At 51.1% G+C, this 25,488-nt stretch overlaps 1 protein-coding gene across 2 annotated transcripts in view; it reads right to left on the bottom strand.

Moving 5' to 3' along the window:
* Positions 1–25,488, bottom strand: part of CWF19L1 (CWF19 like cell cycle control factor 1) — a 68,543-nt gene that overhangs the window by 30,414 nt on the left and 12,641 nt on the right. For both annotated transcript variants that reach the window (XM_029597256.1, XM_029597255.1), the window contains exons 7-11: positions 14,349–14,467; positions 10,279–10,363; positions 4,148–4,288; positions 3,413–3,527; positions 2,530–2,609 (exon numbers count right to left, since the gene is read on the bottom strand). In XM_029597256.1, the coding sequence (XP_029453116.1) occupies positions 2,530–2,609; positions 3,413–3,527; positions 4,148–4,288; positions 10,279–10,363; positions 14,349–14,467 (540 nt within the window). The remainder of the gene's footprint in view (positions 1–2,529; positions 2,610–3,412; positions 3,528–4,147; positions 4,289–10,278; positions 10,364–14,348; positions 14,468–25,488) is intronic.

Here is a 25,488-nt window from a genome sequence, read left to right as displayed (position 1 = left end):
TGGCAGTGTCAGTGAAAATGTTCTCTTTGTCTCCATCTTCTGGCAGGGAGGCAAAATCCAGGAATCTGGAATGATCAGGGGTATGAACAGGAACTGCCCATATTTCTCCCACATCCCACCATTGACAACAGTCAGTTCTGTGTGTGCTTCACGCACATGGCAGCAGCGATCAGCACAGCCAACCCCTCACCAGCTGAACCAGAGAGGGCAGTACCACTGGAAGAGGTGGGGGTGTCAAGAGGTAAGGAAGGCAAAGAGTGCACTGGGGAGGTAGGGAGAGCCACACATTAACAAGAGGTGGACAGTGCAAGGAGAACAGGCCGGACTACAAACACTCTTCGCCCTTGCACACCCACTCGTACAGAGCAAGATGGGATGACTAGAAGGGATGTATTGGGAAGGAATTCGAGGCTGGGTGATCTGCTGGAGGGGAGGCATAACCCAGCTGTCTGGGCTGATCCTGGTACGTACAGGGAATGGGAAGGGATTCGAGGCTGGGTGATCTTGGTGGTGGGGGAAGGAGGCGGGGGATGACAGAATAGGATGAGGGTCAGATGGCGAAGGTGCATATTTCCAGTGTTTTTCTACCCCACCATTTTTGATGGGCTCTTCCACTAGTCTACCTTATAAATGGGCTCTGACCGACGGCCCGCAAATGCGCAGCAGAGAGCAGCTCTACCGCGCATGTGCGGGCAAGCACGTCGGTCAGAGCCGAGCGTGCCCGGAAAAAAAAAAAGGCGCTGGGGCCGCAGGAGCAGCGGCGGCGAGAAACAGGAGTGGGAGGAGCAGGAGCGGCGGCAGCGACGACGAGCAGCAGTAGCAGCACCGCGCGCGCGGGAGGGGACCCCCCTCCCCCGGAGATCTTCTGTCTGCCGGTTGTGGATGAGTTGAAAGGGGAGGAGATTGGGAGAGGGAGGAGAGCGTGACGGGAGGGGGAAGGTGAGAGGGAGGGAGAATAGAGGAGGGAGGGAGAATAGAGGGGGAAGGTGAGAGGGAGGGAGAGAGAATAGAGGGAGGGAGAATAGAGGAGGGAGGGGAAGTGAGAGGGAGGGAGAATAGAGGGGGAGGGAGTGGGAAGGAAATGGACCGAAAACATTTTTTTTTTTTTAAATGTAGCCCGTTGTTATGGGCTTAACGGCTAGTTCTGTACATTGTATCTTTTTGTGCTAAGGATGACAGGATGCAGCCTGCTTAGATAACTACATCGTCTGTTACTTTGTGACTACCTACTATGCCTCACCAGAGAGATTGTGCTTGATCAACCCCTCCCCTCTTCCTCCCGAAAACCTTTTTTTTTTAGCTCTGAAGCTCTCCTGGGCCCACACCGCAGAGGAATTGGAGCCTGAACCAGAAATGAAATCCAAATCATTCACTGGCAATACAGAGCGCACCAGGGCGGCACACGTTTCCTCCCATCAAGGCTGGGTCTGAGTGAAAGGTTTCCTCAGTGTGGGCAAGTGCCATGGATTCTAAATCCAACTCAGGACTCACTTACCTTCTGATCTGTGGCAGTAAAGAAGCCCCTGCAGAATCCACTCAGTATCGGAAAAGTACACTCGGGCCTGATTTTAACCATCCTTTTCTAATGAAAGTCAGGCCTCGCAGGGCAAGCCCCCTCCATCCCCTTAAATTTAGAGATGCGTTAATACCTTTTGTTAAGTGTGGGATCCAGAACTGCATCTTCCTCTCCAGATGTGACGGTAAGGGGGGGGCAAGAAACAGAAGGTGCAAACTCCGCAGGAATTGTTTAGTAGTGAGATTGGCACCAATAATCAAAGCAAAATTATGTTGGTGGTTTTCCTTTGATTATTGTGCAAGGAAAAAATTTGCCCCTTTCCTTGTTGGTAATTTTTATTTAATTAAAAGGTCTTGTTGACCGCATCCTCAAACCAAAGAGAGAGTTGTCCGATGCGGTTTACGTCGTCAATGTACACAAACAAAGACGCCGCCTAACTTCTGTATAATCAAAATTACGTGCGCTATTCCATTTCCCACCCTCCCGGTCCCCTGAGAATGCCTTCGCAGCGTGCGGACAGAAGTGCATGCATTGCGGCACATACGGAGCAGACGATAATTAGAGACCAGTTCTGCAGGTGAAATGCTGCTTGCAGACATGCCTTTAACTATTGCCCTGTAAATATAAATGGCCTTAAACATGCATATCTAGGCTGCTGTCCTGTACAATTCCTTTCTGTGCAAGAACAAAAAGCACAGGCTCCTCCAGCGCACAGTCTTCATGCGTCTGTTCTCATGGCCCAAGGGTACCACTGTGAGGCAGCACTCAATTTAGCTTATTCCAAGAATTCGGCTGTGAGCGGTGTTTATAACTCACCATAGCGTGGTGTCAGCTCTTCACTTACTCTGGCTGAAGCATTCCCCAGGGCGGTTTTGACTTGTGCACCTGAAAACCACGATCCTCATTTGCTGTGGGTCCCTAAAGGAGCCTCCTAGTGCTCAAACCGGAAATGCTAAACTCAAGGGATAGTTTGCAGATTGTACATTTACACAAAAATTGTGTGCAGTACTCACGTGTGTTCCAATGCTGACCACCAAGTGCTTTTCCACTTCAGGGCTGGCAAGACAAAACCAGCATGGGCCTGTGGGCTGGGCTGTAATCGGAGGGACAGAGTTCAGATACATACAGTTCACAAGCATATTAGCACCTTTAAACTCAACTCCAGTCAATTTCATTTCTATACACATTATCTTAAAGGAGAACTGCGATAACAAAAAAAGGTAACACAAGCCCGTTACCTAAGAAGATGAAATGGGCTCCTGTTCACACTCCAGGTGGTCTCCAGCATTCCTACCATGACCCAGAGGCTCCCCCCCTACTCTGGGTAGCAGCAGCCATCATGGGGTCATGTCAATTTGCATCACCTTTCTCTGGGGGAGTGGGGTAAGATCTGACATCATGGGCAGTTCCACCTGCTGCACACTTACTAGAAAGGGTGCTGCCTTTGGAGAGGAGAGACCACGAGCAAGCGGTAATCCCAATAGTCAAAGCGACCAATCAGGATGGCTCCGTTAAGAACGCTTACGCTGAGGGAAGTACCGACGCACACTGTGGTTTATAGTTAGCATCACACTTCCCCTCACAGATAAAGGGCTGTATCCCCCGCAGTAAAATGTCACGCCACGTTTCAGGACTTGCCGTTGTTTGCTGCGTGCCCCTCTCTGAATACCTGCACAGTCCCCTGCATTAAAGTAGCTCCTTGAGAGAACCATCAACAATTTTCTCTGTCAGCTCTCTCTGCACGTCGGCAGTGAATCAAATCACTTTACTGAAATGGAAACATTAACTTTCACTGTCTCACAGCGACGTGCTGTTCCCATGAGGCCTTGCACTCGCTGGGAAATCCATTGCGGCCAGAAAAGTAAAAAAAAAAAAACAGCTTTATGACAGACTCACGTGGTTTTCTGGGCTGCTTTGGAGAGGAGTGCTGCCCGTCCCCTCTTCCCGTGGAGAAACGCTTCTTTCCCTGCTGCTTGCTTAGATCAAAGAAAAACTGAGCAGCAGGTTCCTCCTGGGAAGATGAAGAAAGCAGGAAAAAAAAAAAACCACAAAAACACAGGAATCAGGAGGAGAAGTCAATAATGTGGATCCACGATGACAAGGGATGACAGCAGGGCACTGGGTCCACGTGAGAACGGAGTGGGGCCTCCCACTCCTTAGGCAGGAGGAAGACACAGGCTGGCAGAGACCATGGCCCTGCTCGTCACTGCCTCCGCCAGCGTCTCGCAAACACAAATTTTTCTGGCCAGCGCCAACATTAAATAGAGAATGCAGCCACTAACAAGATTTTGTGGCCATCCTGAGGCCACCAAAAAATCTGCTATAAGATCCCCTGGTCTAAGGAATCCGAGCAGGAAGACAAACGGATCATAGTTCAGCATATCCCTATTTTCTACTTCTTAAAAAGAAAAAAAAAAGCAAAACCAATTATAGCTTATAATGGGCCACAGCATACGTACTATCAGTTAATGTACCAGACCAGAACATTAAGGGTCTAACTCAATAAGCCTCTTTCCACATGAGAAAAATGCCTCAGTCAAGCCCTAATGGTCAATAAATGACCTATCCATACACAGGGAAAGGGGGCATTGCTTAAATAACAAACAAGAAGAAAATCCCTCTTTACTGTACCTCTATGATGCTGGCCTGCTTTGCCCTGTGCGAGTCTTTCCCAGATATTCGGTATGGGTTTTCAGTGACATCTAGTGGCTGCTTCACCAATTCTGCAGGGTCCATGGAGGTCATGGGGATAATGTTGAACGCATACAGATACTACGGAGATCAGAGAGACCGAGCTTAACAGAGGTTTGCATCCAGGTGGCAAAAAAGTCTCACCACTGAAAGAAAACCCATTACATTACACTTTAAGAAAGGACAAAAGCAGGGTGTGGGAACGAGGGGCGATCCCCACAGGCCTGGAGACAAATTAGTCTGATTCCAGTCTTGCTTAAAATGAGAAATTACTACTTACCTGATAGCTTCCTTTTCCTTAATATAGGCAGATGGGCTCAGGACCAGTGGGTTATGCACCTCTACCAGCAGATGGAGACGGAGCAAAGCTGACATCACAGTACAGTGGTCCCTTGACTTACGAACTCAATTGGTTCCAGAGGGCTGGTTGTAACCCAAGTTGGTTGTAAGTCTTAAGTCAAGACTATTTTTTCCATAGGAAATAATGCGAAAACCAATAATGCATTCTGAACCTCCCAAAAGCACCCCCTTACCTAACCATTTCTATAATAAAAAGTGATTGTATAAGGTCATTAATTACCAGAAACACCAATACTTCCCTAGAGTACTCACCAGAAGGTTATAAAATGTGCCTTGCCTACCAGAAACAACAATTTCACCTCCTCCACCAGTTCCTTTACGATATCTGCATATGGACTCTCTTCCTAGGTAACATCAAGCTAGGTTGAGAGAACATTGCACAAATCTCATCTTTGGTTGAGTTTCTTCACTCCAAAGGTCATCAAATCTCCACAAGAAGCACTGTTCTGTTTGTACACCACACTCTGAATGTCAAAGTGGCCCCTAACCCTACACTAATACCTAAACCTCACCTTGAGTTACTAGGTGGGCCTCCCATACACATATAAATACCTATCTAGTGTGAGGGCATTATAGTCAGTCTCTCTCACACATATTATGGTTTTAACTTGAGATCTGTTTGTAACTGAAAACCAGAATTTTGGTTGTAACTCAAAATTTGTTTGTAACCCGAAGCCTTGAATGCTGGTCGTAACTCAAGTTGGTCATAAACCGGGCCGTTCATAACCCAAGGGCCCACTGTATATATACCCCTGCAGTGACAGCCCGTCAGTATTCTCTGCAAAAGCAACTGTGGACAGACTAACAAAACTTGATTAGACAGATAACCATTTCAGTACTCAACAAGAAACACTGAACGCGGACAAGAATGCATTAACATTAGTCTAGGGACTGATTAACACTTATTAGTAACCCCTGAAAACACGTAGCCATGCAGGAGGACCATAGCACAATCATTTGGCAGCCAAAGGTAGGAAGCTGGATTCATCTATCTGTCTATCCTAAAGAAAGGAAATTATCAGGTAAGTATTAATTTCTCATTTCTTAGTGTCCAGACAGATGAATCCAGAACCACTGGGATGTACCCAAGCTACTCCCGAACTGGCCGAAGGCTGCCACGGTCCTGTCAAAACTGCACATTCAAAGGCTGCGTCCTCCCAGGCCTTCACATTCAGACGATAATACATGGAAAAGGCATGTAAGGAGGATCATGTCGCAGCTCGGCAAATGTTGACGGGAGACAATCTAACCTCTGCCCATGACACTGCTTGAGCTCTAGTAGAATGTGCCCAAACCCGAGTAGGCAACAGCTTTTCAGCAGCCACATAATCAGCCGTGACTACCTCCTTAATCCAGTGACCTACTGAAGCCCATGAAGCCGGCTCGCCCCGTTTCCTTCCACCATGAAGGACAAACAGGAGATCAGTCTTCTGGAAAGGTTTAGAAACCTCCAGATACCTTACAATATGTCTCTTGACATCCAAAGGTCGCAACAGGCAATATTCCTCCGCATCCTTTTCCCTATCCAGAGGCGGCAAAGAAATGGACCGATTCAAGTGAAAATCTGAGACCATGTTAGACAAGAAAGAAGGAACAGTACACAGTTGAATTGCTCCTGGAGTCACCCGAAGGAACGGTTCCCAACAAGACAAGGCCTGCAGCTCAGAAATTCAACACACAGAACATATCACCACCAGAAACACTGTTTTCAAGGTCAATAAGCGCAAGGAAAGGGAGCACATCAGTCGAAACATAGGACCCATCAAAAAGTCCAAAACCCGATTAAGAATCCACAAGGGTACCAGCAACTGCAAGGGAGAACGAAGATGTTTCACTCCCCTCAAGAGATGGGCCACATCAGGATGAGATAAGGATTCACCATTCACCTGACCCCTGAATCAGGCAAGAGCCGCTACCTGTACCTTCAAGGAATTAAGAGCCTACTTTATATTCAACCCCTCCTGCAAAAATTTGGTAACAGAATGGAACAGCGACACTCCATCCCTGACTTTGCCCGAATGAGCCAATCGTCCCAGTACGGGTGAACAAGTGTCCCTTCCCTTCTGAGGGCTGCCGCCGCCGCCATCACCACCACCTTCGTGAACGTTCTTGGTGCGATCCCTAGCCCAAAGGGAAGAAAATGTTCTCCTAGCACCGTGAATCGCAGAAACGTCTGATGGTCTGGTCGGATGGAAATGTGCAGATATGCTTCTGCTGAATCCAAGTATGCGAAAAACTCTCCCTTGCGCACCATCGCAATCACCGTCCACAGTGTCTCCATACGAAAGTGCGGCACCTGCAAGGACGCACTGTCCTGTTGCAGATCTAGTCGAATATTTTCCTCGACCTTGCTCTCCCCGAGAAGCTGCCAACCTCCAAAGTGTCCACTGGCAAAGGATACAACCTGGCCATAGCCCTGAAGTCATTTGTCACCTTCAGACCTGCTCCAGAAAAATCCCATTCCCAGTCAATCAACTTCTTCACCTTCTTCAGCAAAGGAAAAGCCTTTGGTGGACCACACAGCCTGTCCAATACCGGGTTTAAACCCTCGTAGTCTGAATCCTCCTGCGTGACCTTGATCCCCATTTCTTCAAGCACCTGGGGGACGAGAAGCTGCAACTCCTCCTTACAGAACAAACTCACCACCTAGGGTTGTCCCCGTCCACGAGAGGGTCGTCCTCTGCATCAAGGTAACGTAGGATCAGCGCCCAGATAAGTACCCGGGCCAGTTTATGAATCCTCCTGAGGAGCATCTCCCTCCAAATCTTCCAAAGAGGTCGGGAATCCCAGACCCAGCAGGCGAAGAATGCCCCCCCCTCCCCTGACCTGGGGGGGTGCCTCAGCTCAAGGCCTCTTAGCCGAGCTCTGGGACTTCTGGGTGGCTGACCACTTATCCGCTGCTTCTTTCTTAATGAGATAGGCCGCATGTAGCATCAACACAAAATCTGTGGAAAAACTCGTCAGACTCACTGTCTTCTTTATCCACCAGGTCCTCTCCTGGCTCCCCTGCCTCTTCTTTATCCTCTCCAGACCCACATTGTACTGGAGAAAGCGGGGGAGGAGAGTCTCTGAACTCCCTTTTCATTACAGGCCTCCTGCCATGAGGAGACAAAATGGCCACCATCTCCTTCAACCCCCTCTGGGACCTCCTGGACGTGGCCTGCAGACTGTGCAAAGCAACCGCCTCCTGAGCCTACGCCGCATCCATCTTTGGAAGCTTCCAGAGTTCCAAGCTCTCTTCAAGCAAGGCGTACAGCTTGGCCATGGCTCTAGCCACCGTCAGACTGGCCTCTGGAGAATCCCATTCACGGTCAGTTTCTTCGCCATCTTTGGCAAAGAAAAAGCCATCCAGGACCCTAGGATGCACCCCCTTCATTGTCAGAGTCTTCCAGCATGACCCTGATCCCGAGCTCCTCCAGCACACGGGGAAAGATAGGGCACCATTCCTCTCCTCGGAACAACCTCATCACCCTAGGGTAGTTCCCATCCGTGGCCGGAACCTTATCCGCATCAGGATCATCACCTGATGGTACTGCCTCAGGATCAAAGCCCGGATCAACTTGACGATCCTCTTGTGGACCCTCCTGGAGACCATCACCATCGGAATCATCTGAAGTCCGCACATTTGAACCAGCCTGGCGGCCCAGACCAAGGAGGCGATGGACCCTCCAATCCTGTCTGCGCATGTGCCTTAGGCTTCCTAGCCGAGCACGGAGATATCTGGGAGGTTGCCCGCTGACTTACCACCTTCCTTCCTTCCTTGCCTTAACAACTCAGTGGAGCAGAAGGCCAAATTTTGAGGAATAAAATTCTCAGAATCAGAGGACCCTTTGCCCATTCTTCCTTCACTGGCTCCCGATCCCCCCCCCCCCCCCCCCCCCCCCGCCCCATGTCCCCGCCTGAGTGAAGCTGCACCAGGGACAGCGGGGAGGGAGGGGAGACTCTGAACTCCCTCGCGGCTGCCTGCCCTCTGCATCTCCTCGGATACCCCCGGGTCCTGATGATCAGGTACAACGTTTACTCCCCGAGCCTCCCGCAGAGGTGCCTTCCCCTCTGGAGACACAGCTGGCATACGAGCGGCCGAACTGAGGCACGATTGCGTCCCATCACCGTCTCGCAGGAGGCACCATGCTGAATGGTAACAATAACCCCGAGCTACGCACACCTCTAGGGTCCCGCCCGGTGCTGTCCCGGACCCCCAGAGCTGCTGCCGTGGCAGGAGAATTTGCCCTTACTCACCCCCAGCGATTGCCAGTGAAAAGAAATGCAGCCTGAGTCCCTGCTCCACGGTTTGTTTGGGGGTTTTGTTTTTTTTAACTATTTAAAAAGGGGCAGAGAGCAAAAAAGTAATAAAAAGGAAACTTCCCTGCTTCTGAGTGCTCGGACCTCAGAGGGAGGACCCCTGGCTTTCCCTCCCTATGGAAGACAAGCGCAGAGGCAGATCGGGGATTAGCAATCCCCGCTCACCCTGCTCTACCTGAGGGATGGCCCATGAAGGAACCTAACCCCTCGGGAAGCCTCTTCTTTCTTCTCTTTTCTTCCAGTCTGCAGGTTTGCACCTCTACCACCTGCTGGAGTCAGAGAGATACTGAGGGACTGCAGGTGGCGCTCTCGGTTATGCAGCAGGGCCTGAAAAGCTTTTATACTCTGCCTCCATCTGCTGGTAGGGCTGCAAAGCCCGATTGTCTGGACTGATCTGGGATATGAATCCTGGCAGGCTGGTGTCAGCACGGAGGAATACAAGGAGCGACATCAGCCAGCCTGTGGATCTCTGTCTCCATCTGCTGGTAGGGCTGCAAAGCCCGCTTGTCTGGACTGATCTGGGGTATGAATCCTGGCAGGCTGGTGTCAGCACGGAGGAATACAAGGAGCGACATCAGCCAGCCTGTGGGTCTCTGTCTCCATCTGCTGGCTGAACTGGTCTGACTGGATGAAGAGGAAACTTGATTTTGAAGTCTAACTTCTTGAATATCCACAGGTATGTGTGTGTTTCCTACTAACCCATAAGACTTCTGTCTTGGTTAAATTTAAAATTTTAAAAGTTTTTAAAGCCACAATATCCAAGGTCCTACACAGTTTCCAATAAAACCATTCATAAAAAATAAAACATTACAAAAACCCCCCCCCCACAAAATCAGAAAAGTAAATTTCTAGACAAAGTCCAGCAGCAACTTTAACTGCAAGCAAGACTGGAAGACGTCCAATCTTCAACCAAGTGAATACAATTGGCTAAAAGCTCTAAATGCCATTAAATGTTAAATTTACTGTAAGGTCATGTGCACCCCTCTGCCCAGTCCCAGCACTCAATTTATGAGTTCCAGTTTCTAAATGCTCTGTTTGCTAAGCTTTATTTACGCAATGAATTGCGTGGACATGACGACATGCACTCATGACAACAAATCCCGGCATAGTTTCAATCTTAACTGCACCAAACAAACGACAACCGGAACCTAAATACATTAGGAGTCTAATGCACACATTCCCTTCCTCTCGTGCGTCTGCGGGCCAGAGGAGAACGCCCCTCTCCACCCCCCCCCCCCAAACTCTCTGCTTTAATTTTCTAAATTTGTAAAATTAGATGGAGAGGAAAGTGAATTCCCTCATCAGTGCAAGACAAGATAACTGGCTCACTCCCATCCAGTTTCAATCATCCTAGAACTTGCATTTTCGTTTTGTTTCTCGGTCAGAAGAAAGCTCTCGTGTCTGCTTACCTTTTTCTTGCTTGTGTTGCCCACACTTGACAAAGCTATGAATCTGCTCACTTGCCGTGCATTTTCTTGCAGCACCGTGTGGTTTCTGTAGGACATCGGGAGAGGAACAGTTTAGTCCAGGGGTCGGGAACCTTTTTGGCTGAGAGAGCCATGAATGTCACATATTTTAAAATGTAATTCCGTGAGAGCCATACTAACTACAACCCCCCCACCCTCCTGACCTCCCCAAGACCTACCAAATTAATTTACTACAACCCCTACTCTCCTGATGCCCCCCAAGACCTGCCAAAAGTCCCTGGTGGTTCAGCGGGGGTCTGGGAGCGATCTCCTGGACTTGGGCTGTCAGCTGCCAGTAGTCAAAATGGCGCCGACGGCCCTTTGCCCTCACTATGTCACTGGGGTCGACCAATGGCGGCGGTAGCCCCTGTGACATAGTAAGGGCAAAGGGCCGTCGACGTGGCATCCAGGAGATCGTTCCCGGACCCCCGCTGAACCACCAGGGACTTTTGGCAGGTCTTGGGGGGCATCAGGAGAGTAGGGGTTGTAGTAAATTAATTTTGGAGGTCTTGGGGGTGTCAGGAGGGTGGGGGGTTTTGTTAAATTTTTACTTTTTTATTAAAGATTTGTCTGCGAGCCAGATGCAGCCATCAAAAGAGCCACATCTGGCTCGCGAGCCATAGGTTCCCGACCCCTGGTTTAGTCCAAGGAAGTAAATGCTGGAGTTGCTCCACCTCCCGGGGCTATCACTCTGTGCATTTCCTAGCCCAGATCGGGGTTGGAAGGTCGAATGATGCGCACGGCTACTCCCAGCCCCGCTTACAGCATTGCAAGGTCACACACTCTATCCTGTAAACCACACACATCACTGCCACGGCTACTCCCAGCCCCGTTTACAGCATTGCAAGGTCACACACTCTATCCTGTAAACCACACACACATCACTGCCACGGCTACTCCCAGCCCCGCTTACAGCATTGCAAGGTCACACACTCTATCCTGTAAACCACACACACATCACTGCCACGGCTACTCCCAGCCCGCTTACAGCATTGCAAGGTCACACACTCTATCCTGTAAACCACACACACATCACTGCCACGGCTACTCCCAGCCCCGCTTACAGCATTGCAAGGTCACACACTCTATCCTGTAAACCACACACATCACTGCCACGGCTACTCCCAGCCCCGTTTACAGCATTGCAAGGTCACACACTCTATCCTGTAAACCACACACACATCACTGCCACGGCTACTCCCAGCCCCGCTTACAGCATTGCAAGGTCACACACTCTATCCTGTAAACCACACACACATCACTGCCACGGCTACTCCCAGCCCCGCTTACAGCATTGCAAGGTCACACACTCTATCCTGTAAACCACACACAACACTGCCACGGCTACTCCCAGCCCCGCTTACAGCATTGCAAGGTCACACACTCTATCCTGTAAACCACACACAACACTGCCACGGCTACTCCCAGCCCCGCTTACAGCAGGCAAGGTCACACACTCTATCCTGTAAACCACACATATCACTGCCTCACATGACAAAAAAAAAGCAGGGAAAAGCCTGGATTGGAATACAAGACAGCTCCCTGATTAAAGTACTACAAATTTCATGCAAGAAAGGTTTTAGAATAAAGCAAACAAAAAAAAATAAATGTGAAATAGCTGCTGGAGGTGCCAACAGCAGACCAGCAGTGCCAGCATGCCCCCAGCCCAAACCAGGCTACGAGTGGGGTCATCCAGGAGGAGCTATTACTGACCCTTCTCCTATCAGAGATACAAAGTGGACCCCTCTAGCAGCAAACCAGCACCAGAGAGGCACCCGATAGAGCAGGGGTCGGGAACCCATGGCTCGCGAGCCAGATATGGCTCTTTTGAGGGCTGCATCTGGCTCGCAGACAGTCGCCACACTTTCCCGCTGACCCAGCTGCTCCCCGTCCTCCTCCGCCCGGGCTTAAAATGCTGTCAGCCCGGGCGGAACGCGGCAGGACAGCTGGAGTCAGCGGCACCGGCGTGCTCTCTTCTTCCCGCCCCCCCCCCCCCCGTGGCAGGAAGTGGAGAGTATCGGGTGCGTGCGCGGCAAGAAGAGGCCACGCTAGTGCGCTCGGCATCGGCCCGAAGAAAAGAAGACTGCAGCGCGGCTCGGAGGAAAATAAAGAGGTTCAGCCGCGGCCGATGGGACTCCGCCTCCGCGAGGGCTGAAAATGAAGAGGTTAGCGTTGGGAGGAGGCTGCTGCTGCTGCCGCGAGTTCCCGGGGTGGGGGTGGGGGAGAGAGAGAGTGAATGAGCGAGCAATTCACTCTCTCTCTCCCCCACCCCGGGAACTCGCGGCAGCAGCAGCAGCCTCCTCCCAACGCTAACCTCTTCATTTTCAGCCCTCGCGGAGGTGGAGTCCCATCGGCCGCGGCTGAACCTCTTTATTTTCCTCCGAGCCGCGCTGCAGTCTTCTTTTCTTCGGGCCGATGCCGAGCGCACTAGCGTGGCCTCTTCTTGCCGTGCACGCACCCGATACTCTCCACTTCCGGGCCGCCTGTGTGTGTGTGTGTGAGTATGCATGTATGTGAATGATTGAGAGCCTGTACATGTGAAAGAGAGTATGTCTGTGATTGAGAGCCTGCCTGTGAGAGAGAGAGAGAGAGAGAGAGAGAGAGAGAGAGAGAGAGAGAGAGAGAGAGAGAGAGAGAGAGAGAGAGAGAGAGAATGAATGAATGAATGTAAGTTTACCATTGGGAACCTGTATGTGTAAGTTTGTGATTGAAAACCTGTTTGTGTGAAAGAGTATGTGTGTATGATTGAGATCCTTTGTGTGTGAGAGAAATCATGTGTATGTATGATTAAGAGCCTGTGTGTATAAGTAACAGAGAGATCATGTGTGTCTGTGTGTGATTGAGAGCTGGTTTAGGTGATGGTGCATGTTAGTATGTGATTGAGAGCCTGTGTGTAAATGAGAGAAAGAGAGGACATGTTTGTAAGCATGTGAATGAGAGTCTGTGTGTGAGAGAAAAAGACACCATGTATTTATGTGATTGAAAGCCTGTGTGTGTGTAAGCGTGAAAAGATAGACAGCATGTGTGTAAATGTGTAATTAAGAGCCTATATAAGTGAGAGAGAAAAACATGTGCATATGTGAGTACTGAGAGCATGTGTGTATAGGTGTGTCATTGAGAGCCAGTGTGAGAGAGAGTGCTGGTATGTGACTGAGAGAGGAGAAAGTTCCAAGCAAACCACCCCACCTCCTGCTAATTCAGAACAATCTCAGGACACCTGATATCAAACGTTCCCAGGTATGCAGAGCAAAAAAATGTTTGTATCCTTATTATTTTTCATTACTGGGTCTTTGTGTCTGCTATTTTGAAATATGTTGTTGGTATCTGGAAATGTTTTATATGAGTTTTTAATTATTGGATATTCCACTCATCAGCTGTTTCGAAATATGTTCTTTTTGTTAGTACAGTTTTACTGCTGATGATTTTATATTTCTTGATTTGTTTTATAAGGATGGGTGATGTTTCTTTTTTCCTTTGTTACACTGCATACAGAGACTCTGGCTTGTTGCAGTTTCCAATTCAGTTTTTTCTGCATGCTTCTTGTTATGCGTTTGGTCTCTTTATTCTATGTTAGGTGAGGGTCTGCACATGATTCAGGTGAGGTTTTCTGCTGGCGTGTAGTTTCTGTGTAGGACTCTATAGCAGCCTGACTTGGTCCGTTTTCCTAATAGGAGATGTATTGGTGTCTTAAGGCCTGGTGTAATATTTTCAGAGATTTATTGTACTTTAAAAGTGTGATCTTACATAAAATGCACACATTTACTTGTATTTAGTTTTAAACATATTGTATGGCTCTCATGGAATTACATTTTAAAATATGTGGCGTTTATGGCTCTCTCAGCCAAAAAGGTTCCTGACCCCTGCGATAGAGCTAGGACACCCCAAAATAAATAAATAAATGCTACCAGCAATTTCATATTTCCAGTACTCTTTTAGCACAATTTTGCATAAATTGGAAAAATATAGTAGAAACATTTTTGGTTCGCGCCACCCCCACCGACAGTTGCATTCACCTGTATGGAAGCCGTTCATAGGATGCGCCCTCCAGTGCAGCAAAGTGATACCGTGGCTTCAGAGCGAAGGCTAAACCGGCCACCAATGCAGAGCCACATGTTTTCGTGTCCACTTCCTCCTGTAGAGATAAGCGAGAGGAGTTATCCGTCCCCACTGTCGGTCTCGCGCCGCTCTAGAAATTCGCAGCAGTTCAGGCGCGCCCCCCCCCCCCCCCCCCGCACGAAAGGAGCAGCAGGTGAGATCTCTCAGCGGCGTGCCGAGGGGGACATTCACGACGCGAGCCCAGAGAGCATCAGGGAAAGCGAAACCCTCAGAGCAGAGTGAAATGGAGGAGAAAGGAACTGCACCTCCCTTCAGGCTTGTGAGAGACTCCGCAGTCTGGGTGTTTGGCTGAAAGAGCTCCTATACCCTACGCTGCCGCAGGGGAGGAACGGCAGTACAGGCCGCCGGGGCAGACACACCAGAGAGGCAGTTTTTTCTCTCTCTTTTCCCGTATGTGGGTTTCTTTGGAAGATTAAGGAGCCATGACGGACATTTGATCTGCGACGCAATGAACTGACTCAAATTCTGAAGACAAATTTTGGCGCGGCCGAACCGACACAGCCTCAAAGACCTATGAAGCAGTCAGAAGAGCCTGGCTGAACCGGACAGAGAGACTTGAGCGGCGCAGGGTAGGTATCAGACATCGCGGTTGAAGATTAACATGCGCGGCCAAATTTTCACAGGCCTAGGCGTATGGCCTGGCCTCGCATGTGGAGCGCGCATTTTATAAACGGGCGCAGCCAAGCGCCTAAACCCCGCTATGCGCACAAGTGCCAGGCCTCGCCAAAGGAGCTGGCTGAGGGCGGGATGGAGGTCGGCCAGGACATGGGGCCATTAACCGCCATTCCGGGAAAGCGCGTGCCGGCAGCCAGCCGGAGCGCGCGGAGATTACAGCTGCTCCAGAGGAGCAGTAAGTAAAATAAAACATTTTGGGAAAAGGGGCTAAGGAATTGGGGGATGCCCGATTGCATCACCGTGCATATTAAGCGAAAATTCACCCCCCCCCCCCACCCCCGCGGCCATCAGATTTTATAACATGGGAACCGTGCGCACATGGCCGGGCGCGTGATGATTTAAAAATCCACCCCATGTCGTCTTCAACCACCTAGGAGTTATTTGATGACTAACAGGGTGAGCTATGAGGATTCCCCTCCCCCCTCCCGAGTTTCCCAGAATTTTGAGGCCAGAGTCCTGCACTGAGGAACAGGAGGTGGAAGCTCCATCTGTGTTCCCACGGAAAAGGATCACCTGGTGGCCAAGGGCTTCACAAATGCCAAAATGAATCTCCAACGGTTCAGAAGTGACATTATACCCACAGCAGGAACTAAACACTTTCCTGCTAACATAGCTGCTCTCCGGGGGGAGAATTGTCAGGGTATTTTTCCTGTGCCATCCGACACGTGGACTGCATCTTTATTCTGGATGTATTGTGCCACATGTCCCTGAGGTGCACAGTACTATAATGCACAGGAGATAAAGATATGGGTAGCTACTGAGAAGCCAGCCAGCCGGCTAAGCAACTGAAGCCGCATAACACTTATCTGGCTAAGTTACAAGGACAGTCAGCGGCACTTGAGTGGCAAGCACCCGTACTTTTTATCTCCTGTGCATTATAGTACTGCACACCTCAGGGACATACGCAACACAATACATCCGGAATAAAGATGCAGGCCACGTGCGGCATAGCACAGGGAAAGTACCCCGTCAGACTTTTAAACCGCAGCATCTGTAGCCAGCCGTCATTGGGTACAGGTGCAGTTGTTTGGGAGACGTTTGTCTTGGTGCTGCCCTCGCTCTGTGCCCGACTCTCCCGGCGTGTGCGGCGTCTTCCCTCCATGTCCACCGATGCCCCTGCATTCACTCCCGCAAGCACCAGTACCGGCGCGGCCCTCATTCTGCGCATCGTGACTTGCCAGGCACCTAACACTCCTTGCCAGCCCCCAACTGAGGAAGCCACCTCTGCCCGACAGACTCTCGCAACCCGTGGATCCTCTGCTGGTACTTCCCTCGGCAGCCAGCATTATCCGATTTGCAGAATCAACCTCGGCTTGAGACCAGCAGACACTGGTATCCTGCGATAAACTCTGCTTCACTCAGCTCTGCCAGCCAACGGTGGGAACCTGCAGGGGCTGCTCCTCCCTGCAGGCTGCGCCAACTCTACCTCTGTCCAAGGGTCCACGACCACAACAGATTTGATATCTGAGTAATATTTAATACTGCTATTATGCTAAAGCTCCCACTTCCTTTATCATCAGCCGAGATTCACCTTTTCCAAGGTACTAAAGAGGGGAAGATTTTCAGACACATGCACGCTCATCCATGTGTGCACAGTTCCCGGCACACGCACATGGTAGTGACAATTTTATAACACGCGCATGTTATAAAAGCTGTTGGCCGCGCACACAAGGGGGGTGAATTTTTGCAATATCCATGTGGCAACGCAAAAACGGGCCTTCCCCAGTTCCCTCCCAGTCCACTCCAATTAAGAAGCGGACTGGGAGGGAACTTCCCTAACCCCCTGCCTATCCTTCCTTCCCCTCTCCTCCCCACCCCCTAAACCAACCCTACCTTGCCAGAATTTATTTTATTTAATTACTTGCTGCTCCTCGTGAGCAGAATTAGTTTACGCGCACCAGCCGGCTGCCGGCACGCGCTTCCTCAGGTCGGCGGCTAATGGCCACCGTCCCGGGCAGCCTGCGTCCCGCCCTGCCCAGAACACGCCCACACCCAGGGGCCAGGCCCTTTTGAAAATGTGCGCGACACGCGTGGCTGATTTAAAATTCAGCCTGAGCTATTTACTTCTGGACAACTCACTGACAGCAATAACCACAAAGATCTATTAACACCACCAATCCTAGAACTCTGACTAGGCAAACCTTTCAACTTATATTTCTGTGGACTTCAAGAATCATCATTCACTTTCAAACTCCCTGACTCCGCTGAACACCACTTTATCCAACCGATTTTGAATATCTACTGCCCATCTGCTTCACCCTAACCCATTTATATAATTCATTTGGAAGGCCCTAATTACAGAAACTCTCTAAATGCACCTCCATTCAGAAAATGGACAGAACTATAGAAGCTGCAGGTGTCTTGTATCTTACAAAGAGCTTGTGAAAGACTGATTTTCCACCACCTCTGAAGTGCTTCACTTTTAACTTTCCTGTCCACCATTATCTTAATGTTTCCATGATTATTATTTCTGCTTCCAGATATCCAACCTCGTAAGAACATTAGATATGCCACCAAGCCCGGTATTCTGTCTCCAACAGCGGACAATCCAAATTACAAGTATCTGGCACGTACCCAAACATTAAATGGATCCCTTGCAACAAGCAGTGGCTATTCCCTATGGATTAATAGCAGTTTATGGACTTCTCCTCCAGTGACTTACCCAAACCTTTTTTTTTTTTTCCTAAACCCAGCTACACTAATTTCCTGTCAATGAATTCCATCAAGTGAAATCTGATAAGTTGGTACAAACATGTAACTAGTGAAACATTTCTCCTCCATGGCAGAGCAGAAAGCCAATGAAACTATCAAAAGACTGATAGAACCTCAACAAGAAGTTTCCTTACCTGCTAGGATGGTTATAAGGCCTGAAAGAGCTCCCCTTTCATGAAGAGTTTGTCTATATGCACAGGGACTTATTGAAGGTGTTTTAGGGTACGTGTAAGTGTAATGACAGTGAGTGGTAGCATGGGAACGTGTAAGAAAAGTTTAGTTTGGATTTACTCAGCTAAAATATTACTACCTTGTATTTGTTCTGATCTCTAATAGCCCTCAGAAAAGCTTAAGTTCCAGAAGTCCATCCACTTCCCACAAACGTTTACATTAATACAGTGAACTTAATTAGCCGATTCCTGCCTCCTTTTTCTAAGGGAACTAATCAGAATTCTAAAATATAAGATGGCAGATAATTTTTAATATTTCTTATGATCCAAAGTGAAGAACTTAAATCCTAGAGGAATTTTAGATTTTGATTATTGTAACGTCACAAATATGATGAAAATGGAGGTGGGGTTTGAGTTTTGATCATAAGCAATTTTGTAATTAATATTATAGTCTCAGCCTTGCACTTGTTTTTCCTGGACAAAAGACTCCATAAGTTAGATAAAAAAAATGCTGCAGTACAAGACTGTAGAACATTTTGAACTGATAGATGGAATGTAAACTAACCTCCTGAGAACACAGACAAGATCAGTTTACATTCCATCTAAGATTATAGAAAATATTCTTAGAACAGGCACAAGGTTGACGATGCTGGCAAATTCCAAGAAAACATTTACACATGAGATGAGGAGAATGAAAGCTAATTAACACATAGCTATTCAGATTTGTTTATAATAGAAAGTCAATCATAAAAATTTTGACAATGATGTAATCTAGTTTAGGGGTTGGAAATATAACAACTGAAATTCTATATAATGCTGCATTATCAGTAAAATCATTTGAGAGGGAGCTTATGCTAGTGACATACGTGGCACTCTGCCTCTCCATAAAGGCACCTTATTATTTAATGTATAAAGGTTTATAGGAAAATTGGTTCTTACCTGATAATTTTCGTTCCTGTAGTACCACGGATCAGTCCAGACAATGGGTTGAGCCTCCTGTCCAGCAGATGGAGACAGAGAAAAACTGAAAGGGTATCCCATAGCAGGACAGAGTCTACCCTGCAACCCTTCAGTATAAATGTTATCAAAACAGAAATAAAGAAAAATAACCAGCATAAGATCAAGCAAGCAACAAATAACTGTTAAATTGAACAATTCAAAAATCTGTAAACAACCGCTCTTACATATATTCAAATTCATCTAATAGATGCTTCCGGTGCCTTAAAAAGTTCTGATAGGAAGCAGAGAGATCCACCAAATTGCTGTGAAGAACAAGGAGAAGAACTTCGAGCGGACATAGCAACAGTACCTGGGTGGGAGTCTGGACTGATCTGCGGTACTACAGGAACGAAAATTAGCAGGTAAGAAAAGAAAATTATTATTTACCTGCTAATTTTCGTTCCTGTAGTACCATGGATCAGTCCAGACAGTGGGTTATGTCCCCAATCCAGCAGATGGAGTCAGCACAAGCTTTGAGGGGGCGTCACCCTATATAGCACTACCCCCTCTGCAGGAGTTCAGTATCGAGTATATCAAAGCCCGAGTAGAAAAACCGAACCCCTTAATGGATCAAGTAGAAAAGGAACCGGCAACGAAGCCGTGCAACTATACCAACTAGAACTGCAAAGACCCTACCAACGGGTAGGAAGCTTTAGAAACACAGGAAGACAACCTACACAGTAAGACAACCTGTGGGGAACTGCGAGAAGCAGTAAAAGCTGAAGACGTTAGAAAGGACAGCCACAGAAAAAGGAGCCGAGCAGGCAGAGAACCCAGACGCGGTGGGCGTCTGGACTGATCCATGGTACTACAGGAACGAAAATTAGCAGGTAAATAATAATTTTCTTTTCCCTGTACGTACCTGGATCAGTCCAGACAGTGGGATGTACCCAAGCTTCCCTAAATCGGGTGGGGTCCTGCGAGGCCTGCTCGGAGAACCTGCTCGCCAAAAAGCCCAGACACTGGAGAGGCGAGAGATAGGCGATAGTGCCTCGAGAACGTATGTAACTATTTCCAGGTGGCTGCTCTACAGATTTCTTGAGAAGAAACTGAGCGAGCCGCCGCCCAGGCGGCCGCCTGAGAACGTGTAGAGTGCGCGAAAATGCCGGGTGGGGGAGACCGCCCCACCCCAATGTAGGAAGCTGCAATGCCAGCCGTCAGCCATCCGGCAATCGTCTTGGAGGCCCGGGACCCCTTCTTGGGGCCAGACCAAAGGACGAAGAGATGGTCAGACGTCCAGAAATCATTCGCAGCTTCCAGATAGAGACGCAGAGTGCGCTTGACATCCAAGAGTCGTAGAGACTTCGGCTCGAAAGACAAGAAGGACGGCAGTTCCACCGTCTGATTCCCATGAAACGCAGACACCACCTTCGGGATAAGCGACGAGCGGAACAGATAGCCACCAGAAAACACTGCCTTAAGGGTGAGATCCTTAAGCGTTGCACTCCTCAGTGGCTCGAGGTGGAGACTCCAGGAGGGCCAAAGATCTCGCAACGGAGGCCGCAGATGTGGAACACCCTTGAGGAAACGAACAATGTCCGGGGGCTGCAGCAGAGAACCCCCATCGCGCAATAGCGAACCAAGGACGGCCACCTGGACCCGTAGGGAATTATAGGCGAGCTCCTTGTCCACCCCCGCATGTAGAAATTGAAGGATGTGAGGAACAGAAGCCTTAGGTGGTCCCGTGTTCTGGCTGGAACACCACGCCTCGAACACCTTCCAGACTTGAACATAGGCTACCGACGTCGACGTCTTTCGCGAACTCAACAGGGTGGACACTACCGCCTCCTGGTAGCCTCGGCGCCGGAGGCGGCGCCTCTCAATAGCCAAGCCGCCAGACAGAAGAAGTCTGCCTGCTCGAAAAATACCGGACCCTGATGCAAGAGGCGGGAGAGACGCCCTAGTCGTATGGGTCCATCGAGGACCAGCTGTAGCAGGTCCTCAAACCAGGGATGCCTGGGCCATTCTGGTGCGACGAAAACCACAGTCCCCTGATGAGCCTCTATTCTGCGGAGTGTTCTGCCCACCAGTGGCCACGATGGGAATGCGTAGAGAAGGAGATGGGGCGGACACGGGAGTACCAGGGCATCGACTCCCTCCGCACCTCGCTCTCTCCGGCGCCTGAAGAAATCGGGAGCCTTGGCGTTGTGCGCGGACGCCCTCAGACCCAGGTGGGGGGGTCCCCCACCGATGGACAAGCAGCTGCAACGCCTCATCGGATAGTGACCATTCCCCGGGATCCAGTAGTTGACGACCGAGGAAATCCGCCTGGACGTTGCCTACCCCTGCGAAGTGCGAGACCGCCAGGCGGACCAGATGCCGCACTGCCCACAGCATCAACATCGCTGCCTCGAGCGCGACCGGCGGGTTGCGAGTGCCTCCGTGTCGGTTGATATATGCCACGGTGGTAGCGATGTCCGAAAATATCCTGGCCTCCCGGTGCCGAAGAAGTAGCAGGAAGTGTCGCAGAGCTAGTCTGACCGCTCAGGTCTCCAGACAATCGATGGACCATATCGACTCCACCTCGGACCACGTCCCCTGCGTGAAGCTGCGGTCGCACACTGCTCCCCAGCCGCCGAGACTGGCGCCGGTGGTAACTACCACCCAATTTGGGAGATCGAGGGACACGCCGCGAGCCCGATTCGCCGGATCCAACCACCAGCTCAGACTGTTCCTGGCCGCTTGCGGCAGAGGGGGAAGCACCTGGTAGTCCTGCGAGAGCGGTTTCCAACAGGAGAGAAGAGCTCTCTGTAGAGGTAGGAGGCGCGCAAACGCCCAAGGAACCATGTCGATGGTGGAGCCCATCACCCCCAGGAGCGGGGACGGAGCTGGGACGGGTGTCGTAGGCCGTCCCCAAAAAAAAATCCAAGCGCTGCGAGGAGGGAGCTCTTGGAGAAATTCACCACCCATCCCAGGAACTGCAGGAACTGTACTACCCTGGCCACCGCTGCCTGTCCATGGCGGAAAGACTTCGCTCGAACGAGCCAATCGTCCAGATAAGGATGGACTAGAATGCCCTCCTTCCGAAGGGCAGCCGCCACCACTACCATGATCTTGGTAAAAGTGCGTGGAGCTGTCGCCAACCCGAATGGGAGGGCCATGAATTGGAAATGCTGGCCAGAATCTTGAACCTGAGAGGACGTTGATGTTCCCGGTGAACGGGAATGAGCAGGTAGGCCTCCGTCAGATCCAAGGAGGCTAGGAACTCCCCCCGATGCACCGCCGCGATCACAGACCGCAGTGTTTCCATGCGGAACCGGGGACTTGTTGACGTCCTTGAGATCCAGGATGGGCCGGTAGGAACCGTCCTTCTTTGGCACCACAAGGTAAATGGAATCATGGCCCAAGTCCACCTCTCCGAAGGGCACGGGCGCAATAGCGCCTATCTCCTGACGCCTGTCCAGCGTTAACTGCACCGCCCATCGCTTGGGACCCGATCCGCAGGGGGAGAAGATGAACCGTCCCTGCGGAGCGCGGACAAACTCCAAAGCGTAGCCGCGTCCTATGGTGTCCAGGACCCACTGGTATGAGGCGATGTGCGCCCACTCCTTGTCGAACAATGCCAGCCGACCCCCAAGTCTGGGAACGGCGGAGTGGGCGAGCCTGACAACATTGTGAAGACTTGGGAGAGGGATGTCCCGTCCCGGGGCTGGAGCGGGCGGGCCGGCGCCCGCGAAAGGAGCGCGACCAGGGCTGAGACCTGGGGGCGGAGGGCCTGGAGGCCGCCGAACTGTAGTTCCTGTAGCGTCGTTGAGCCCTGGCTCTGGTCCGGGATGAAGAAAACGCCCTAGAAGACTGGTATCTGTCCTCTGGCAGACGATGAACCGCATTTCCCCCCCCGGGACTTGATGATCTGATCCAAATCCTCCCCAAAGAGGAACTTACCCCTGACAGGCAGGGAGCCCAGACTTGACTTGGAGGAAGTATCCGCCGCCCAGTTGCGAAGCCACAGCAAACATCTGGCCACTACCACCGAAACCATGGAACGTGCCAGCTCCCGAAACAGGTCGTACGAGGCATCCTCCCCGTACGACACCGCGGCTTCCAGCCTATCCGCCGGGGCGGCCTCCCCGGGAGGAAGGGCCTGGGAAGGGAGGAGTTGCTGCACCCAGAGGAGGCTTGCCCGCTGGGCAAGGGAACTGCACATCACTGCTTGCATACCCAGCGTGGAGACCTCGAAGACCCTTTTGAGGAAAACTTCCAACTTGCGATTGCGCGCATCCCGCAGGGCCGCGCGATTGTCGTCCTCTTCGTGACCGCCGACACCGCGGAGGCCACCTTTAGTACCTTAATGAGATCCAGGAAACTTCCGGCAGTGGATACAACTTTTCCATGGGCCGTCCGACCTTCAAGGAAGCCTCCAGAGCGTCCCATTCCCTAGCGAGAAGCTGGAGGAAAGATTCGTGGATGGGAAAGCCCGGGCCCTCGGCCGAAGAGCCGCCAGGACCGGATCCCCCTTCTTTGCCGAGGTGACGACCGCAGGAGCTACAGGCGCGGGCGGGTCCGGCGGCGGACCCAGATCCAGCTCCTGGATAATCAGCGGGATAAGGTCGTCTAGCTCTTCCCTCCGGAAGAGGCGAAGCGTGCGCGGATCATTCCCCTCCGGCGTGGAGTCCGCCAGGCCCAGGGCCGTAACATCAGGTTCAGAAGCCGCCGGGCCTGGCGCCGCTCCCCCCAGCCCCGGGGGGGGGGGGGGGGCCTGAGAAGCAGTCGCCATCCGAGGAACCGTAGCCTGGGGAGGCCCCGCAGGTGTGTCCAGCCCCTGCAAATATGCCGTATGCATACGCAGAATAAATTCCGGGGAAAACCCCGGCCTGCCCGAGGGGGCTCCGGACGAAGGAGAGGCCGTGGTATCCTGTCCCGGCGGACCCGGTTCCGGTACCAGGGCCGGTGGAGAAGCCGCAACCGCATCCCTATCCTCCAGCGCTCCCTGAGTCCCCTCAGGGCGCTGTGTGTGTAAGATGGCCGCCGTTCCCGCCAGGAATGGGGGAGGGGCCGGCCCACGCTGCCCGGGCAAACTGGAAAGGAAGGCAAAATCGGCGAGGGACTGCGAGGTGCCCTCCCCCCCGGGAAGGCACCGAGCGTCCCTGCAGGCTGAGCAGCGCGACGGCCGCGGCATCGGGAGCGCGTGGCAGCAGAAACGGCAGCGAAGAACAGCCTCAATTAAAGCCTTAAGCCTCGGGGGGGCCGCGAGAGCGCGAAAAACGGCGCTGCGGGGGGGGCCCGGTCGGCCTGCACTGCCCGCCGGATGAAGCTCCAAGTGCCGCGGGGGGGCCCTCCTGGCCGCACAACCCGCCGAAAACATCTTCCCTGCCTGCCACAGCAGCCCCTGAGGAGCTGCAAAATGGCCGCCGGCAAGAAATTCAGCGCGGGGAGGCCGGCTCCCCCGGCATCCGCGAGGCACTGGAGGTTGTAGAGCTGCAAAGGAAAAGAAACACAGCAAATCCAAAACTTACCCCGTCCAAAACGCAGCACAGGCAAGAGAGAGGACCCAGAGAGAGAAAAACAGCTCCCCAAAAGAGAAACTTTTTCTTTTTTTTTTTTTTTTTTTCAAATACAACAACTTGATCCAAACAAGACAAGTAGGCAGAGGCCAAAGCGAAAATCAGAAAGAAAAACACAGGGAAAAACCTATAGCAATGGGAGAATCCCAGGATACCCTACTCGCATCTGCTGGAGTCAGAAGATACTGAACTCCTGCAGAGGGGGTAGTGCTATATAGGGTGACGCCCCCTCAAAGCTTGTGCTGACTCCATCTGCTGGATTGGGGACATAACCCACTGTCTGGACTGATCCAGGTACGTACAGGGAACCAATTTTCCTTTCCCTGTACATACCCGGATCAGTCCAGACAGTGGGATGTACCAAAGCTTCCCTAAACAGGCCGGGACCGAGACAGTCCCGCTCGAAGTACCTGCCTTCCGAAGGAGCCAAAGACTGGCGCCTGCACATCGAGGTGATAACGACGAGCAAAGGTATGCAGAGACTTCCAAGTATGCAGAGACTCTGCAGATTTCCTGTGGAGAGACCGACTGACTCTACGCTCAAGAAGTAGCCTGTGAACGCAAAGAGTGGGCCTTTAAGCCCTCCGGGACCGTCCGGCTCCGACAGATATATGTAGACGCAATAGCCTCCTTTAGCCAGCGAGCAATTGTAGCCTTAGAAGCCTTGTTTGCCCTATTTGGACCACTCCATAAGACAAAGAGATGATCAGAAACTCGAAACTCATTTGTAACCTGTAAATATTGCAGTAGTACTCTTTTTTACATAAGGCGCTGCAGGTCACCCCCAGGTGTGTTCGCAATGTCCTCAGAAGAAAAAGCAGGAAAGGAAGACACCACCTTCGGCAAGAAGGACGGTACCGTCTTAAGGGGGACCCCTGAATCAGAGAAACGGCTTCCCTACAAGACAACGTTTGGAGTTCAGACACCCTCCTGGCGAAACAGAGTCGAGGAAAATGGTAGCGTAGCCCGCTGAAGGG

Source organism: Rhinatrema bivittatum, chromosome 4, assembly GCF_901001135.1.
Source record: "Rhinatrema bivittatum chromosome 4, aRhiBiv1.1, whole genome shotgun sequence".
In the NCBI taxonomy this organism is placed as follows: domain Eukaryota; kingdom Metazoa; phylum Chordata; class Amphibia; order Gymnophiona; family Rhinatrematidae; genus Rhinatrema; species Rhinatrema bivittatum.
This window is presented reverse-complemented; position numbering and strand designations above follow the sequence as displayed.